This window comes from Simochromis diagramma, unplaced genomic scaffold, assembly GCF_900408965.1.
Source record: "Simochromis diagramma unplaced genomic scaffold, fSimDia1.1 OVJJ01000107.1, whole genome shotgun sequence".
Lineage (NCBI taxonomy): Eukaryota > Metazoa > Chordata > Actinopteri > Cichliformes > Cichlidae > Simochromis > Simochromis diagramma.
Window position 1 is genome coordinate 10,066,812 of NW_024387209.1, and position 19,695 is coordinate 10,086,506.

Below are 19,695 nucleotides of genomic sequence, written 5' to 3' on the forward strand. Positions count from 1 at the left end.
TAATAACCAGCCTGGTACCAAATGACTCACGGACCGGTACCATGGCCCAGGGGTTGGGGACTGCTGTTTTAATACAATTAATGGTAGCAAAACAGCTTTAAATAGCTCTATATGACAGTATTATCACTTTGATCTTCAGATCAATCCACTGACCTGTAAGGAGAGATCAGGGGTCAGATGTGAAATGATATTTAAAATCTTTATACAGTACCTTATAAATGTTGACAATACACACCACACTTGTAAGAATAAGAGTTTCTACAAGGGTTATAAAGGTTTTTGTCAATTTTCGACCAATAAATCATCAGACCTTGGTGGATGTAAGCCAAATTATAATGTTAAAATGACCCCACTCTAGGTTTTATGAGTACTTGTGCTACCAAAAACATTATCTCTATGGCAGGGTGGAACAAACTGAAGTGATTAACTTGTGCTTAGACATGCCAGCAATCCAAAAACCAGATATTGTTATGTAATAATGGAAGAGTACACCACTCGCTATCACGCCACCACTCATTACACCAGTGCAAAAAAACCCAATGATCATAACAAAGTGAAAAAGTCGTGATCTATGGAGGTCCCACCTTATAAGACATCCATCATCCATCAAATCATAACAGAAAACCCCCAGAAGTTCTCCATCCATGTCCCATGTCAGGACTTTTTAGTTAACACCATGAGGTAAGTAGATTGACCAGTTTAATGTAAGGCAAGGCAAGGCAAGTTTATTTGTATAGCACAATTCAACAACAAGGTGATTCAAAGTGCTTTACAGAGACATTAAAAAACAAAAACAAATAAAAAGCATGATTTAAAATTGATTAAAAAAACAGTAGATAAAATCAGAACAGTAGATAAAATCAGTAGTTAAAATATAAGTTTTGAAATTTAAGCGTAAAAGTGTGGATTTGGTGTTTTATTCAAATGCAGCTGAGAACAGGTGAGTCTTCAACCTGGATTTAAATAAACTGAGTGTTTCAGCTGATCTGAGGCTTTCTGGGAGTTTCTGGGAGATATATGGAGCATAAAAGCTGAATGCAGCTTCTCCGTGTCTGGTTCTGACTCTGGGAACTGATAAAAAAACGGATCCAGATGACCTGAGGGATCTGGAAGGTTCATACTGGGTCAGGGGGTCACTGATGTATTTTGGTCCTAAACCATTCAGAGCTTTATAGACCAGCATCAGAACTTTAAAGTCTATCCTCTGACGGACAGGCAGCCAGTGTAAAGACCTCAGAGCTGGACTGATGTGGTCCACTTTTTTGGTCTCACTACTATTAACTTTGGTAGTGAAGTATTATTGCTAACGTAATTTATTGCTTTCTACCCTGATGTTGCCTTCTACAGCAAACCCAAGAGTTATGTTGTAGTCTTTTTACTACAAGCCACGTTCCGTCGTTGACAGGTGGAGTGGGGATCAAACCACCAACCTCTAACTGGTAGACGACCCACTCTTACTCCTGAGCCCCACTGATGCAAGGTTAAACTGTTGCTCCTGCTGTTTAACCTCTTAACCTTAAGCAGCTCACTGGTAAGACTGAAGATTATTAGGGTTAGGATCTATTTGTGTTTCATGCAACAAGCATACTTTCAGAAACTACACTGAGAAAGATGTTATCTTTCAAATCAATTCTCTTGCAATTTGACCTTACAGTATGCCTGGTGTATGATTTACCCTCGAGTATGTTAAATAAGTAAAAATTCATTACAAATGTGAACTGAACCTTGCGCCCCTGCTAAATCTATCCATGTAACTGCTGACCTGGTGGATGTTGAGGTTCAAGCAGCAGTTTCATTTAATTGTAATTGGTAAACCTATTAGTACATTTTCCATTTCTCTCCATATTTTCCAGATTAGTTTGTTCCAACAGAGTAGCTACAGTGATGAAAATTATAGCCTGTTAGGAAAATATTAAGCAAATTCATCAACTGTATCTAATGATTTGAATGTAATGATGTTAAAAAGCATTTCAATAGGAAAATTGGCAATTACCAAATAGGACCACATAGAGTTTTTCAGAACATTATGTCACTGTTTCCAAGATCTGAAACAGTCAGTCACAAAAACACTTTGAGTGCTGAGACTCATATAATGTCAAACTGACACAAAGCTAAAAAAAAAAAAAAAAAAACATTTAAAGGGAAGTAATAAGTCATGTATATGCTGTTATAGAGAGTCTATGTAAAGGGTCAGAGCTCGTTGGTGGATTGTTGCCATGGTCTGCTCATATATGTTTAGATCAGGCTGTTCAGATATATTTGAGATGTTAATGTTTTGGACAAAAATTGAGAAACTTGTGAATTTCCAATATTTTTGAATATATATTTTAGCCATAATAAGAGTTGTAAAGTTGTGAAAAACAAAAGCACATCCTCTTTTGGTTCTCACGGTTTCCCATATCAGGTCATGATAAAAGTCATCTTGTCACTAGCAGGCACTAAAATATTTTGAATACAACCTGAGATATTACAGCATGTCATTTTTATTAAACTAAGCCAAAATGTAGAAACTGTGTTTGAAAAACTAAGTACACCCCGTGATTCAGTAGCTTGTAGAACCACCTTTAACAGCCATAACTTAGAGTAACTTCTTTCTGTTCGACTTTATCAATCTCTCATATTCTTGTGGAGGAATCATAAATGACATTTCTTCAGGTCATTTACACACAGCTCTCATAAGCCCTCCCACAGTCTTTTAGTCAGTTGAAGTCTTTACTTTGGCTGGGTCTTTGAGTCTTTTCATGTTCAGCCATTCTGTCGTAGATTTCCTGCTGAACTTGGGATCATTGTCTTGTTCTGGGACCCAATGACAGCCAAGTGTTAGCTATGGGACAGATAGCCTCACATTTGACTCTAGAACACTTTAATATACAAAGAAATTCATGGTCAACTCAATGACTGCAATGTGCCCAGGTCCTGTTACTGCAAAACAAGTCCAAGCATCTCCTTTCCACCACTGCTCTTCATAGTTGGTATGAAGTGTTTGTGCTGATATACAGTGTTTGGTTTTCATCAAACATGGTGGTGTCCATTATGGCCAAACATCTCCAATTTTGTTTTCTCTGTCCAGTAGTCTTACTGTTTAGATGCAACTTTGCAAACCAAAGCTGTACTGACATGTTCTTTTTAGAGAGAAGATTCCTTCTTTTGGCAGCCCTTTGGTCTTTTCGTAATTGTACTTTTATAAACTTTAGCATTTACCATGCTAACAGGCTAACTGAGTCCTGTAGCATCTGAGATGCATAAAGATGCATTTTTTTTGCAGTTTCTCTCAGCATTGCATGACCTTTAGCTTCCTACTTTAAAGGTTCACTCGTTCATTCCTCCTACTGCAACCGACAAGTATACATGTTTTGGTGCCTGAAGGATTGATGTTGTCCTAGTTAGAATGAAGAGTAACCAAAAATCAATAGGTCATAATGTCCACAAGAATTGTAGTGAAGAAACAGGGCTTTGGTTTGTCTACCGGAGAGCTCAAGTCAGCGTCAATACATTAAAAAAAAAAAGATTTTTCTTTCATTCATTTTTTTAGCGTTTAAGTGAAACAGGGACAGTGCTCATTTATCCTCTATGTAATTGGATAGATATAATTTATAGGTGTAATATAGTGCTTTGTTTGATCATTATTGACTTTCTTTCTTCTACTGCCACTGTCACTTCACTCAAAGTCACTTCTAAATAGTGCCAGCTGAAGGTGTTAGCATATATGATGTTTACCATGATCTTAGTCTAGTACTCATGTCAGAAAAAGGCCTGTAGACCAGGTAAGATCTTTACCAAGTATAAAGTAGCTTTGTATTCATTGGTCATTTGACCATTTCTGCTTTACGTCGCACAACAGAAAAGATGTGAAGTTCTAAATAAGGAACAGAGAGTCTATAAACTGAAAATAGATTAACGAGCAACAATATTCTGTATTCTGTCATATTCAAATAGTTCAATGATCATCCCATGTTGTTCAGTTCAGTTGCTCAGGTTGTTTTCGTTTCATCATTACTTACTCATGATTGTTAGTGTTAATGATTATCATTGTTTTATCACCAATAGTACAGATTGCAGCTCGACTCACTGTAAAAGAAGAAAGCTGTCATCTTGTTGATGCTGACTAAGAGCGGGTAGTCACTTGCCATTAGTATTATGCAAGAGAAAAGTAATGAGTAATGACATTGTTTAAAGATGCTAATTACAATATTCACCTTGAGATTGTATAGTAACAGCACTCACTGCTACCTAGCGTAACGCAATTACACTGACTGATAAGGTGGCTGTCATATTACTGGAAACATATGAGTTGTCTTATAAAAACACACAAAAAAGGCTAAATCTTATAAAGGCTTTTTAAAACCTATATATGGAATAAGTTGTACAAGAAAAGGTGGTTTAGGATGAACTAAATTAAAGCACTTCAATAAACTACATGTGTCTGGCCCCTGGTGTGATTCACAGTTTTGCATGAGAATCACAATAAGTGTGGCCTTAGTGCTACAGCCACACACGGGTGACACAGGAGAAAACGGCGGTGGGAGATTATGACACAAATTATTGTGAATGTATGCAATTAACTTGTTGCCTGAAATTGTGGCTTTAAAGACAGGGACCAGGTCTGTGAACATTTGCAGTCAGTTATCGTCTTCAAAGCAAATTTGGTGCGTCAAGATGGTGATAAAACGGCAACAAGATGAAATCAGTGCTGTCAATTTGCTTTCAGTTTGCAGATGAGGTAAAACTGGCAAATACACACAATCAGTTTGTGACAATATGCTGATTATTGTCACAAAGTCGTCAAAAGTCACAAATCAATTGCAAATCTGCGTACACAGAAATTAGTCCAGCCAGAATAGTTTCAGCAGGAAGGCCATTTAACTGCAAAATGAGAAAGTTATTAAAAACATTATTTTTATTTAGGAATACAACCAGGATTCATCCATTTGGCAGTCAGCTGAGTTGTGTGTTCTATTGCAAAGAGATGCAACACAGTAAAGTTCGACTCATCATCACAGACTGACCAGACGGATTGCAACTTGAGGGCATCTGTCTGTCTTTATAAATTACAAGGGGTGTCTTTATAAATTAGGGTGACTGAGGTCAGTATGAGTTGGACTGTGACTGTTTGGAGACAGGTTTCCTCCTACCTACCTGGGGACCTGTGCAGTCACCTTGCAATTGCTGCAACTATATGCAATTGCTCAAAGTAATGCTTGGGCAATGATCAATTTTTGTAGTTAATGCTAGCATCCTAACATGCCGGCCCAGTTTCACTAATAACATCAGACTAAGCCTGTACCAATGGATGCACTCAGTTATTATCGTTAATATTATCATTCTTAGTACATAACCAAGCCATGCCAAACAGATGCACATACAGTTTCATGCCAACTTTTCTGCCCTATGTTTCAGTCTGCTGGTTTGATTTTAAATTAGAGCTTAATGCCACTGTGTGTTTGCAAAGACATTAGTTTATTTCCTCAACTTTTTGTTTCAGGCGCATATGTTAGGGATGGGCACAGTGAAGACTGGAGGAGAGACAGATGAGCTGTGTTATGCATATAAAAACACATTGAACGGTTTAGTAGAAGTACACAGCCTGAGGGGAAAAGTAAAAATGAGTCAGGCAACTGTAATGACTAAATAACTGTGCAGATGATATACATCCACTAATGGCCACTAATTACAGTCGGCTCAACCATTTATCATTTGATATCAAAGAGTCTCTAGCCTACGTTCTTCCTTGCAATACTGGAAGTGGCAAAGAAAAGGAGGCAGCTCGCTCTGTGTTTGGGCCACACACTATATATTATAGAGTTTCAATGGCACTACCTTAATGAGTGCACTCTTGCTGAGACATTTCAGTCCCAACAGAAAGTGGACGGGTCGATTCATCTTCTCAACATTTATCTCTTTTCTTACTTGAGCACCTGGATTACTTGTGAAGTAGTGCTAGCACATCCCTTTGTATCCTTTCTGAGCCGGAAAGCGCCCCTTTCATCACAGATAGTTAACAACACTTTCTTTCTACTCACTTTTCCCCCCTCAGTTAAAGCTGCACATCAATGTGAAATCACAGCGCTTGGGAACAAAACAAACACCTCCTTGCTATTTTGGGCCCAGTGGTACAGAAAAGAATATATAAACACAGTCTGAACTTCCTTTGCAAATAATGTTAAGTTTTCTCAAATTTGATTTCCACTCGTTTCATGCTTTAATAACGGAAACTGGATACACCTAAATCATTCATCAAACAAGGCAAAAATGCAGGCCTGCTTACGTATAATGCACAAGAATATGAGTAGAATTGAGCAAATGTCGCAGCGCCTACATCCCATCCTCTGCTCTGCATGCTTTGCCCTGAAGTGATTGAAATGGGTCTATGACATTTTTAATACACATGTAAAGCAGGTCAAACTTTTGCCTGAATTTTGACAACTCTGAAATTTTGAGCGTCATTATTGATACTCATAGGTAGCAGTAGCAGTGGAAAAAGGAGTGTGTGTGTGTGTGTGTGTGTGTGTGTGTGTGTGTGTGTGTGTGTGGTGGGGGGGAGCTGAATGAAGACGAAGAAAAACAGATGGAAATAGAAGTAAAAGAGACAGGAAACAGCTGCAAACCAACAATATCTGAGCAGCTTCAGTTTCTATTTCTGACACACCTGCCTTTTATCTGAATCCTTCTGAAGTGTCTCTCTCTGTAGACTTCAGAAGAACGTGCACAAACACAGACACATACATGTTTAGCTCATGTGCATAATATTTCTGTGTAGGGAAAGCCATATCAGTGGCCACAAATGAGTGTAGATGAATAAAACTACACACACATGCACAGCACCTTCCCATTCATATGCGCAGGCAGTCTTTCACTTTCCACTGCCACCCACTGACTTAATTGTAAGCGTCAGACATATTCGGGGAGGCAATAATGGCAGATATGATTGCAGCGACCTGGTCAGTCAATGTAGATCAATAGCTTGTTAGCTATAGACAATTACAGCCTTCAGTCACAGTTACTGCCTGCGATCACACACAGGCTGAAACTGAATTAGCTACCTGGCAATATTCAGCTGCATCCAGGCTGAAACTGAACTGTACATTTTATGTAAGCGAGACAAACAGCATGATAGTATAAGGTTATTTTATTGTTTCTGAAAAGAAAGAAAAAAATCAAGGAATTAACTTGCAGAAACTGTCTTCATTTTGTGCTGATCAAATCAGACATTTTGTGTCTGTATGATTTGCAGCACAGCACAATCAGTGGTTTCTCGAACACCCGTTCATGATGTTGACTTTTGATTGAAAAATGGTTCCAATTTGTTTGATGCCCAGTGTGAATTTACGCTGGACATCGTTACTGGACTTGCTAATACCATGTTCAGACTACATCAATATCAACCCCGTTGACAACGGGCTATTGGTCTTCTCGGGGACTGTTTTATCTCGTCATAACACATAACACAACAGACATTTCAGTGTTGAATAACTGGCTTAATGTCTGTCTTTGGTTGAAAAATTGTTACAAAATGAAATGTGCCGACATCGAAGACATTTCATAAGTCTGCACACCACCCCCAACACCCAACCTGTCACAATATACGCGTCCACCCACCCCATTGCCCATCTTCAGTTTGTTTCCATGACCTTTTGCTTAAAAGTACCACTGCTAGTTCAGACAAGCAATTGCACAATGCAACACATGACACAGAAATTGTAAGAAACAGTCTGATTGGCCCAAATCAGACTGCCATATCAAAAACTGTCTATAGTGCAGTTTGTGGTATCATATTGCACCCAGGTTTGACCGGGGAGACAGTGCTGCTGTTTGTTGGGAATAGGTGAAAAAAGATGCTTCACCTCTGACATGTCTTGTCAGTCCAACAGAAAGACTGATATATGGGGGTCTTTCATGATGACCATTCGACCCATCTGTTATTGCAGGTGAACGAGTAGGAGAACGCAGCACTGTTTTTTACCAGCTCCCTATCAGCTGTGTGAAAATGGTAAAGAGAAAGAGAATAATTTTCATCCATCCATCCATCCATCCATCTATCCATCCATCTTCTTCCCCTTATTCGGGGCTGAGTTATGGGTGGCAGCAACCTAAACAGGGAAGTCTATACTTCCCTGTCCAGCTTTTCTGTGGCGAAACTAAGAGGTTTTCAAGCCAACCAAGAGATGTAATCTCTCCAATGTGTCCTGGGTCTGCCCTGGAGCCTCCTCCCATAGCGACCAGGAGGGATCCAGGGCAGACCCAGGACAGGAAAGAAGATAATGTGGTTGGTCTAATTAGTTGGAACTGTGAAAGGACAAAAGGCAACCAGTATCATACACACTGCTTCTTGCATTCTTCACCAGGCAGTTGCTAGCTAGTGCCTCCAAATGACATAATATATGTTGCCAAAGACAGCAAGCCTGACTAGTTAGAACTGTAGTTTTGTAGGCAAGAAAAGGCAAGATTTTCTAACTCTGTAATGTTATGAAGACAAAAATTATACATAGTCAAAGTGTGGCATAAGAGGAGTCTTTTCTTAATAATAACTTTTATACCTCAGTCAAGTTGAATTGCAAACACCACCAAGCACGGTACATTTTCTTACTCTTAAATCCCCTAAATTATTGTCTAAAATATACAGAACACTTTGGGGTACCCCCAGTTTCAATTCAATTCAAGTCAATTCAATTTTATTTATATAGCGCCAAATTACAACAAAAGTCGCCTCTGCGGTGGGGTCGGGTGGGCTGCCCCGGGTCCTGTGGGGCTGGGCGGTTCTGCTACCATAGGCCCCGGTCTGGATGGGCCTGGGCTCCCTTGCCTTGGTGGGTGCCGAAGGACCGGGGTGCCTACTGGGGTCAGCGGGGGAGCTGGCCCCAGGGAGGGGCATCTTGCTCCTCCCTTCTTTTCCTCCCCATCCCCGGCTGCCTCCCTCTTCCCGCTCCAACACACCCACCCACACGTGTAGGGCCTTGGGGTGCGGGTGTGTCACCAGGGTGCAGGGGAGGCATTCCCCCCCTCTGTCCCCTTCTGGCCACCTGTGCCTCAATTTTATTCCACAACTTAGACATCCACATTACTCACACTCTCATAACACATACATATAGGGTCTTGAGGGTGGGCACGTTAACGGCGTCCAGTGGACGGTCTGTGTATTCAAACCTACCTCTGGCGCCGGTGCCCACCTCTCAATTTTAAATCCATGTAGACATTGAGGGTTCTGGGGAGGGGCCGTGCTAACACCTGCTGCTCTCTGGCAGCAGCACCATGCTCTCCCGTGTTTTAAATGCACCTTAGAACAACACACAGCAACACTACACATGAGCGAGAGGAGGGAGGTTTGGGGTCCTCACACACCCCTGTTCTCTGCTGGCCATCGGGGCGGGGGGGCTGGAAGGAGGTGTTGGCCATCCGATTGGGATCTGGGATATGGGGCCTCCCTGCTGCTGCGGATCCTGGGGCGGTCTGCTTGCCTCCACCCCGGGGGAAAGGGTAACATCTCCTGAGTCTAGGTGCAATTTCCCCCTCCAGGGGCGAGGGTACCTGGACCCGGGGTATAGAGTTTGTTTGGGGAGTGTGATTGTGTGTACAGTGTCCATGTATGTCTTTGGGGCGACCATGGCTCAGGGGGTTGGGAAGCGTATCTGTAACCGGAAGGTCACCGGTTCGATCCCCGGGCTCTCTGTCCTGGTCGTTGTGTCCTTGGGCAAGACACTTTAACCTACCGCCTACTGGTGTTGGCCAGAAGGGCCGATGGCGCGATATGGCAGCCTCGCTTCTGTCAGTCTGCCCCAGGGCACCTGTGGCTACAACTGTAGCTGCCTCCACCAGTGTGTGAATGTGAGAGTGACTGAATAGTGGCATTGTAAAGCGCTTTGGGTGCCTTGAAAAGCGCTATATAAATCCAATCCATTATTATTATTATTATTATTATCCCTACGTTGGGTGAGTGCTGAGTATTTGTATATGTGTGCATGAGGGTGGGAATGCTTGTTTGTGTCTGTGTGTGCCTGTTTGTCTGTGTCTATATGTCAGGTCGGGTCTTCCACTCCACCTCTCTGGGAACTCCAGGCCCTCCAAAGGCCTACGTATCTCCCCTCACCACACTTCCTGCCAGTAACTGATGCCCTCAGGGGTCGGTGCGTTGGTGGTTCTTGGTGTCCGGGGCTAGGCGCTCAGGTATGTACCAGCTCACTCCCGGTGATTACTTGGCGGGGCCTGGTGCCTGTTGCTCGGTCAGGCCTCTTCGGGGGCAAAGGGGGCCCTCGGGCCTCCGGCCTCCGGCCTCTGGGCCTGCGGCTCGGTTCACTGTGGCACAGCTGGCTGCTGGCAGAGCCGGCGGGCACGCCACTGCAGCCCCCTCTGGCTTCTGCTCCGTGGCTACCGGGTGACCCCTCATCTGGGGCTCTCCTCAGCTCTTCCCAGGAGGGTGGCACGGATGCCCCTCCGGTTGTCCTCCTTGGGCTCTCGCACTCTGGGGCCTCTGGATGTCTGGGGCCTGGATCTCCTCCATGCCTGCTTCATGCCCTGGGGGACAGGGCTATGGCTCTCTACATCCTCTAGCAGACCATTACATGGGGAAACCTTTTGAATACAAGCACGCTGATCCACACAGGTGTGCACACAGGTGTTCACTGTTCATAGACATAAACTACACCTCTATTGGCTGCTATTCCCAAGCACATTGTGCGCTGTCGGTCCTGCTTGCTACACAACAACATTGAATATTTCGTATTTACTGCTGTTTACACTTAGCTAGATTAACGTGATTGTGTTGTGTTTAGTATGTTTCTCTGTTTGGTTTTTTTTGCTTGTTTTCTCTTCTTTTTCTCTCAGCAGGTGATCCAGGAGATTTTTTTTCTTCTTTCTCTTTTTAAGTGCCCTTTCTCACTGTCCCTCTTCTATTCTGTTTTTCTTTTCCTTCATCTTTCTTTCTCCCTTTCCTGTCCCTCAGTCATGTCTGTCCCATCTGTAACAACTGACAATAAAATAAAATAAAATAAATAATAACAACATAGGTTGATCAAATGTACCATGGCAAGGCCATGATGATCCATTTGGCAAAGTAATTCCATTGGGTATCCTTGTTGGTCTTCAGACAACAATTCTGACGGCTAAAGAACCAAATGGGACAGGCAAAATAAAAATAATAATAATAAAAAAATAATAATAATAATAACTTTTATATATTCTTAAAGCAAAATATTATATAGTAAAGCTTTCGGTTTAGTCAATTTACTTCCCTGCGCTCACCTACTGTCACGAACTCTGAGTAGTGACCAAAAGAACGAGATCGCAGATACAAGTGAGCTTTCTCCAAAGGGTGTCTCTTCCTTTGAGATGGGGTGAGGGGTTCGGCCATTCAGGAAAGGCTCAGAGCAGCTCCACTACTCAACCACATTGAAAGGAGACAGCTGAGGTGGTTCGGCCATCTAACAGGATGGCTCTTGAGTCCCTCCTGTGTGAAGGTGTTCTGGGCATATCCCACCAGGAAGAGGCCCCAGGGTAGATCCAGGACATACAGCGGGCCTGGTGTTCAAGTGGGTGAACTGGAGGAGGTGGTTGGTGAGAGGGAGGCATGGGCTTCTCTGCCTATGCAGAGAAGCAGGAGAAAGACTGCACAGAAGAAGAGAATGGATGAACATTAATATCATTAAAACAAAACAAAAGATATGCCCCCTTTCTTCTGTAGCTTGTTGGTGGTCGTTGTTGTTATTTGTGATTTCACTATGCATGTATCTCTCTTTTCTGTTTTTTTTTCCTTTCACCCCGCAATAGATGTCTGTCCATCCATGAGCCTGTTTCTGCTGTGAGTTCTTTATCCCCACTGTCTCCGAGTGCTTATTAATAGAGATCATCAGATTAATGGGACTGTCTTTCTGTAGTGTATTTACTTTGCAATATATAGACTGTTGTGTTGAACTGGTGTCGCATAAATCAAACTAATGCACTGTAGTTTTTAGCAGAAGGAAGTGATGCCTCAGTTAAGAGGTATTTTCAGTCCCATTTGGTGCTCTGCTGAGTATTAATGACAGCAGGGTGATATTTGTTGGAGTCAAAATAAAACTTGAATCTGTCTTAAATGAAGATTTTAATTTGTTGGCCCTTTGTATTTTTAGAATGCGCCTCAGACCCAAGTTTAATTGAGTTCCTTGAATCATCCTGGCTTCCAAACTTTAAATGTGAGTGGCTGAAGAGCCCTCGCAGCATACAAAGCCTTCCACTCCAGCCCTCTTTGTCCTCGATTCCACAGACGCAAACACTGACACATACACCAATGCATCTTTGCATCTTTGCACAGTACATGAGGATCACCCAGATCTCACACAGTGATCACACTCTGAATCCAAAAGGAAAGTGACACAATAGGGACACAAAAGCATCTCATCTTCATCTAAGGGGAACTGCTTCTTATCGCTTAAGGTGAGGCTCAACACTTGCTCTGCTTGGAGGATATGTGGGTAGCTTTTCCCTTCTCAAGTGGACCAGTCACCCACTTTATATGAAGATTAGACTCGCTGCTCACTTCACAAGACTGGATGTGACAGGAGGAAAACAAACAGAGACACTAAGTTAAAAACCCTGTTATACTGTAGTCTCTTGGATTTTTTTGATTTTCACTGTGTTGAAACCTTTTTATCCATTCTAAAGTAAAATATCTCAAAGGTCTTTGAATTTCAGAGAATTTATAAAAAATAGATTAGTTAAAATCTGAAGCATAAGGGACAAAAGCTTGATTAGTCAAAGCCTGACTGAAACCACTGAGCATTTCACATAGTTTTAGGATTATAATACACACACACAAACACACATGTTGGGTATTCATATCTTATGGGGACCTCTAATTGAAGTAATCCTTTCCCTTGTCCCTAACCCTAACCATGAAAAAAGAATGCCTAACCCTTACCCTAAACCTAACCAAAACCTACACGAAAATCAAAGTTTGAGTCTCAAAATTGCCTTCAAACTTGTGGGGACCAGGATTTTGGTCCCCATAAGGGCTGTTGGTCCTTATGTATAGTAAATTTCAAATGTCTGGTCCCCACAAAGATATAAATACACACTCAACTACACACAGACATACAGACACACACACACAAACTCCTTTCTGATGTGAATTTTGAGGCTATTTGTATTTATTTATTTCAACATAATAAAACTTAAGATCTAATTAGGGCAAAAGTATTGTTACATTTTTATGTTTCATTGTATTTGACTATTTTTTTGTCATACCATATAATAATAAAATATTGTTCTACATGCCTTTGTATGGTCTTTACTGTACCCATAGTGTATCAATTTAAAAAGCTGTTTTCTGTCAATGAAAAAAATAAACAGAATAACGTTATTAATAACTTTGTGCTGTGCTTCAATTTGCATATTGCTGTACGAAGTAACCAGGTGGTGAATTTCTTTGCACTTCTCTCTGTCAGTACTGATAATGCCAATGTTAGTTAGCTAATAGTAGCAGATTTTTTTTCAGGCGTGGAAAATTGTTGTCTTCACTGTCGAAGAATTTAGTATTATGCAGATTGTCTGTGCTGAAGAAGTGAACCTTGCTTTGAGACACAAATGTTCAACTTAGAAATTAGCAGCCAATTAATAGTAAAATTTCACATTTGCTTAAAACAACAGTATGTGCTCTGGTTCCACAGCCAGCGGCTTATAAACAAGCACAACTACAGACGAGAAGAGGCAAACAGAAATACAGTGTTTTTATATGTGTCTGTGTGTGTGTGAGGATGACTTTGATTTAGTCAAAATCAAGGTGTGTCTTGGAAATGAGCCTCACAGTGCCGACGTGTGAATTTACTTTCTTTGCTGTGTGTGTGTGTGTTTTCTCAGAGATTCATTGCAGCGGATCTCAACAGAACCCACTCTCTTTTACAATGACTTAAATGTCCCAGATCTGTCTTTGACTCAGCGTCATCTCCAAGTATGTTTGTAAGTGTGTTGTCTGTGCACGTTTTCCCATGCACACACACACACACACACACACACGAGCGTGCACACACAAATACACACATACACACGTGCTTCCATTGCTTCACATAATCCTGCTAAGAAATTAACATTTCATGGACGACACTGAGGTTTGTCAACTGGATCTCATCAAAATTTCATCCCTAATTATGGAAGCAGAGCCGTAGGGTGATCCCCCACACGCCCACCCCCTCTTCCCCTCTTCCCGCAAGGTGAACTACCAGGCTGAACCGATCCGAGCAAGCTGCTGGTGAACGCGAGAGAGAGGGAGGAAAATAATTGTTGATGATATCTGGGAATCATTTCAAGCATTCCGAGAAAGACAAATAAACATTATTAATGATCGGAAGATACAGTGTTTCCCACCAGAGCCTGAAAATTCATGAGCAAGGCTTTTTAGTATAAACCTGAGGGTGAAGAGTGTAGCGTCTGACTGAGGCTTAATAAGATGAAATTTTTAAAAAATTCTCAGAATTATGATGTTCACTCTTAAAGTCTGGACCAAATCCTGGCATAGGTAAGTGATTCACCAAGTATCTTAGCCCTTAAAAGAGCTCCTAAGGTGATAAAGTGTTCAGAGTGGGGAAGATGACATTTAGAGGATTAAGAGTTTTTTGAGCAGGGAAAAAATGGCAGAAAGACAAAGTTTAGAGGAACTGGAATATGGCAAAAAGGTGAAGGAAGCCGAATATATGAAATTCATATAATCTGGTTCATCCTTTGAAAGGTGCTTCTGTGATAACAAAAAATTGCAGATTTTCATGGAAATGCTTCACTGTCTCTTACATTTTGATTAGAGTGAAGATTTAGGGGTTGGCTCCCTGGGGTTTTCTGGTTTTTGGGAATTTGGGAATTATTGCTCCAAAGTGTACCCTGCATTACTCTCCTTTTTATTTACAGTGTTTCTGTGATTTACTTAATCAGTATTGAAAATAATAGTCAAGACCACAAACCCAACAGTAATGTGTTCACTGAAGTCATAAATGAAGCCAAACTTTCTCTTTGGCTGCAAAATAATTCAAATTGTATAAAAGTTTAAGGAGTCGCCCTCTGCTGGACATTAGACATAAAGCAGGGTTTATTTGATTTTAACATTGTCTTTGGTTTTTTTATTGCATGGCTAGATCTATATTTTATTGCACAGTTTACGCATGAAATTTATGCAAAAATAATTGCCAGTAGCTGTCGAGTTGCAGTCAAATGGTGCAAACATCTTTCCGGATACTTCACAAGTTGGACTTCAGTTGTCGTACAGCACAAGTGTACCAATAAGTGTAGCTCAACAGAGACACACTGACTATTTGTTCACTTTGAAATCACTACCATTTCAATAAGAAATCCATTCTTAGGTCTCATCCCAGCGAGACCTGCGTTTGCACAACCCCCCCCGTGTTGACTCTTTGGATATGTCCTTGAGTTCTGCTTAAGCAGGACTTTGTATGCAGCTTCTGAAAACTTTTTGAATGGCTGTTGGTACAAAATGTCTTTCATCCTAATGTAGGCCGAACTAATAGGAAAATACAGAATATTTCAGACAAAAATTACCTCTGTATAGGAAGCTTGTCAAAAATGCTTGCATTTTATTTCAACATTTAAGTGAAGTGGAAGTGGAAAATATCACAGTGAGCTGCGGGAAGCAAAACAAAATTAGAGTAGAGCAGCTCCCAAATGGCCTACACATATCAGATTGTATTGCTGATTGTAAATGCAAACTCTGAATCAAGGGAAAAGAAACACAAGGAGAATGTTACCAAGTGTCGAGCGTAAATTGGAATATGAGAGAAATAAAAATAAGGTCACAGCAGAAACAGTTGGAGTAATGTCTGCCTTCACATTCAGAATAGTGCCGCTAATATAGTAAAGGCAGTCAGTCTAATGACATTGAGCCACTGTGCTAAACCCCGGTGAAAATCGCCTCACTGGAAACCACCACACCTCTGACTCCTCCACCACATGTCCATAAAGACAGGCTGCCTTGATTTCTCCAAATGACTTCTAAAATGCAGCAGCAACAGAAGCCGGGATTGCACGTTCATCACAGAAAAGCCTTCCAGCCAGCAGCCCACCAATGAGAGGACTCCGGGGAACAAACCGAAACCATTTGATTAGAGACCTCACTGAAGAGGAATGTTCTCCTCCAAGGAGCTCAGGGCTTTGATTGCACCACAGCAGTGAGAATGTGGGTGCAATCAAGGGAGGATTTGGACTCGTGTTCCTGTCGTCACCCTCGCTCTCTCACACACACACACACACACACACAGCACAAACTGGGCATGGCCTGCCAGCTGTGGGTAACTCATTCTATTACATGTGTGAAAGCGATAAATGTCTTTGTGGTTTGGGAGTGATAGCCAGATAAGATAGCACGGTGTGCTCGTATTTACATTCTTAGTTTTTTGATTTATTTAATGACCTTTTGATTCAAACTGAAGTGGTTAAAGCCAACCGGTGTGCTACGTTTTGCTAAATGCTACTGTCACTGCTACTATGCTAACAATGCTCATGCTAACATGCTGGTGTTAAGCAAGACTTTTTTTTGTTTGTTAAGCATAAAAAAGGCACCAAACTCAAAAGATCAACGGATGAGCCAGTGTTATGTCTACACATAGCAGACAACTTAGCAAAGGACCAATTTCTTACTTGCAGCCTGTCGCAAAAACACACAATTTGTTTCCATTGGTTTACTCGCATCTACAAACAAAAAAAACCCCGAAACCCTCCAAAATGACACTTAACTGAAAAACTGGCATATCTGGGCTTGGTGTGCAATGTTTCCTTAAAAAAATTGAGGAAGCTGGACAAGTAGGCCTAAAAACCTATCTACAGCATACATTTGAACAGTAGCTGAAAGTCACATTCTTAAAAAAAGCTAGAAAAAAATTCAGCAAAGATCTGACACAGGACTTGAGAGCCAGTGATGTTGCCTTGTCAAAACTGATGGAATTACAAACATGAAAAGCACTGTAAGATTTTGATATACCAAGAAATATGATCTGGAAAGTATCTGAGTGGAAATATTTCACCATGACAATGATCCCAAACACATTGACAATGCAATAAAAGCATACCTGAATAGGAAAAACACAATGGAACAATCGTGATCATGGATTGGTCTCCCCAAAGCCCAGGCCTCAACAGTACTGATAGAGAGGGAAACAAAAGGCAAAACATCTAAAGAAGAGCTTTGAATGTCCTTCGAGAAGCCTGGAGAACTACTCCTGAAGAGAGTTCAGCCTGTATGATTCTAACAAGATTAAAAGTCAATATTTAGTTTGACTGCCATTATTCTTAAACAAACTCTTTTTGCCTTTTATGTTGTGTTTCCATGCATGTTTGCCCACATTTCTCTGCAGCTATTTCCATGCTCTTAACAAAATATAGAGAAATGACGGGTGGCTAAATAATTTTGCACAGCACTGTACATCTTTGTAAATTTGGCTTATGTAGAGCCAACACAAGAACGTGGTCCTATTTGCATTTTGAATTAAACTGCATTTAAGTGAATTAGCTTTGCAGATAATTTGCCAGAAACCCAAGAAGTGGACACATTTTATTTCCTCTCCATTTACTGTTAATTTATTGATAGAAACACAAATAACCATTAGTCATGTAAATGATGTAAATACTGAAAAATTCAGATGCCCCTGTAGTTTTTATCTCCCACTAGATAAATAAAGTTCCCAACACTTAAAAAGGACTTTATCCCTAATTCTTGCAGAGATCTCAGCAAACCCAAATCCACCAAATCTGTCCCAGCGTAACTGAAGAAACCTAATTTTAAAATGATTGAGAGAGAGGGGAAGGGGATGTCATCTTCCCACCCTCACAGCAGCATTACTAGTTTCAGCACCATGGACAGCTCAGGCACAGAGCCAGTCCCTGGACAGCATCACCAAAGTTTCTCCTCCAACCAAAAAAGCCTCCAACTCCTCCCCACCACTTCTGATCCTTACCTCCGATGTCTGGGCGCAGAGTCTTGTCGTACTCCTTGAGCAAATTGTTCAGAATGAGCGTTGCATCCTCCTGGTGCGACCTGGGCACCAGCATTTGATTGACAGTGGTGTCCTGATGATCCTCATCGTCGTCGCCATATTCCCGTAAATCAGAGCTGTTTGTGTGTGTGAGAAAGAGAAGGGGTGGAGGAGGGGGCGAGGAGAAAAGGAGAGGAGGGGAACGAGAGGTCTTAATCATGTTTAAAGAAACACATTGTCATGAAAACTTTGACGCAGAGAAAAAAGAGAAAAAAAAGAACATGTTTGATTCATGGTGACTTGGAGCCTGCTGTAAATGACAGTGAGACCCCCAGACTGTGGATTTGGGCGCAGCAGTAAATGGTGTTGTCATTTATTCCCCCCCCCCCCCCCCCTCTTTTTTTTTCTGTTGGAGTGCGTGTGTGTGAGGGAAACCCTTAGGAAAAAAAGAAAAGAAAAAAGAACCATGCATTACCACACAGGCTCTTTCACACATGTATGGGATTTCATTCACAACAGTCGAACTTTTGAAGCTTTAACGCTGCTCTCAGCTGTTGATCGTAGAGAGGGAGAGAGAGAGAGAGAAAAGGTGCAAATGACACTCACCGAGCACCTCCAGCGAACAAAAGTGTGAGGAGGGTGACCACAAACTTGATTGTCATTTTCCCACGCGCGGATCACCTCTGATCGCAGGAACCGGTGGACTGCTGCTGCTGTTGCCGCTGCTGCTGCTGCGTTGCTGCCGCGATCAAGTGCCAGCGCAGTGAAAAGGTGTGGAACCATCAATCCCAGCTCTCAACTTCCTCATCCGCCCACGCACTTTTTTCTCCTGCGCGTCATGTGCACCGAACAGCCACCACCACCTCCAACACCACCACCAACAACAACAGCACCAGCACTACCACAGCAGCGGATCGCGAGCTCTCTCCCGCCCCCCACCTCCCTCCACCACACTTCCTCCTGGTCCTCTTCGCTCCTTCTTGGGGAGGGTTTCCTCCGGGAAAGGCACCCGACGATAAATCAGTGAGATCCAGCCCAACACAAGCGGTGGTAGCCGAAGCAAGAGGAGGATGGTGTGTGTGTGTGTGTGTGTGTGTGTGTGTGGGAGGGGTAGGGAGGCGGGGGTAAGGGGCGGATGGTGTGTGTGTGTGTGTGTGTGTGTGTGTGTGTGTGTGTGTGTGTGTGTGTGGGGGGGGGGGGTGCTGGGAGTCTAGTTGACGGGATCCAGCGACGGTGCCTCCCTCCACCTTCTCCCTGTGTGGGCACCAGAGTGGCAGGGTGACGCTTTCTGCTGCTGCTGGAGGTGGTGAACCTTAGGAGATGAGCATCTTGCGTGACTCATACACTACCTGGATCACAACTGCACACGGAAACACCCCCCTCTTTTGTTGCTCTGACTCTGGCATGATGATGATGATGATGATGATGATGGTGATTATTATTATCATTATTACCATCAGATGTTTTTATTATCATTATTAGCAATATTATCTTGTTTTAGTTAATTAGTCTTAAAAGAAGAACCGGAACTTCTCAAAACTCAGTTACTTCCTTTCATTCAAAGAAAAAGTCTCAGAAATAAGCATCAATTCATAAGTAAACAGCATAATATGTAGTTTGACTCAGTGCGAACTGATATCTGCAGTTTGCCTGATGATGATGATCGCCCTTGGAAGTTATGTTCAGACTTTACACGTCCGTTTACGTGCCACAGAGTCACCGCGAGCTCTCCTCCTCACAGTAATTTTTTTCTGAATAGGCC

General features: G+C 42.0%; 1 protein-coding gene across 2 annotated transcripts in view; it reads right to left on the reverse strand.

Annotated features, from left to right (window-relative positions):
* The window catches only part of LOC120746324 (gamma-aminobutyric acid receptor subunit gamma-3-like), a 169,071-nt gene extending 150,027 nt beyond the window's left edge, over window positions 1-19,044 (reverse strand). Inside the window, exons 1-2 of one of the 2 annotated variants that reach the window (XM_040051772.1) lie at window positions 18,540-19,044; window positions 17,916-18,070 (exon numbers count right to left, since the gene is read on the reverse strand). In XM_040051772.1, the coding sequence (XP_039907706.1) occupies window positions 17,916-18,070; window positions 18,540-18,595 (211 nt within the window). In that variant the 5' untranslated portion in view covers window positions 18,596-19,044. The remainder of the gene's footprint in view (window positions 1-17,915; window positions 18,071-18,539) is intronic. The other variant, XM_040051773.1, reaches the window with a different exon arrangement.
* Window positions 19,045-19,695: the final 651 nt, after the last annotated feature.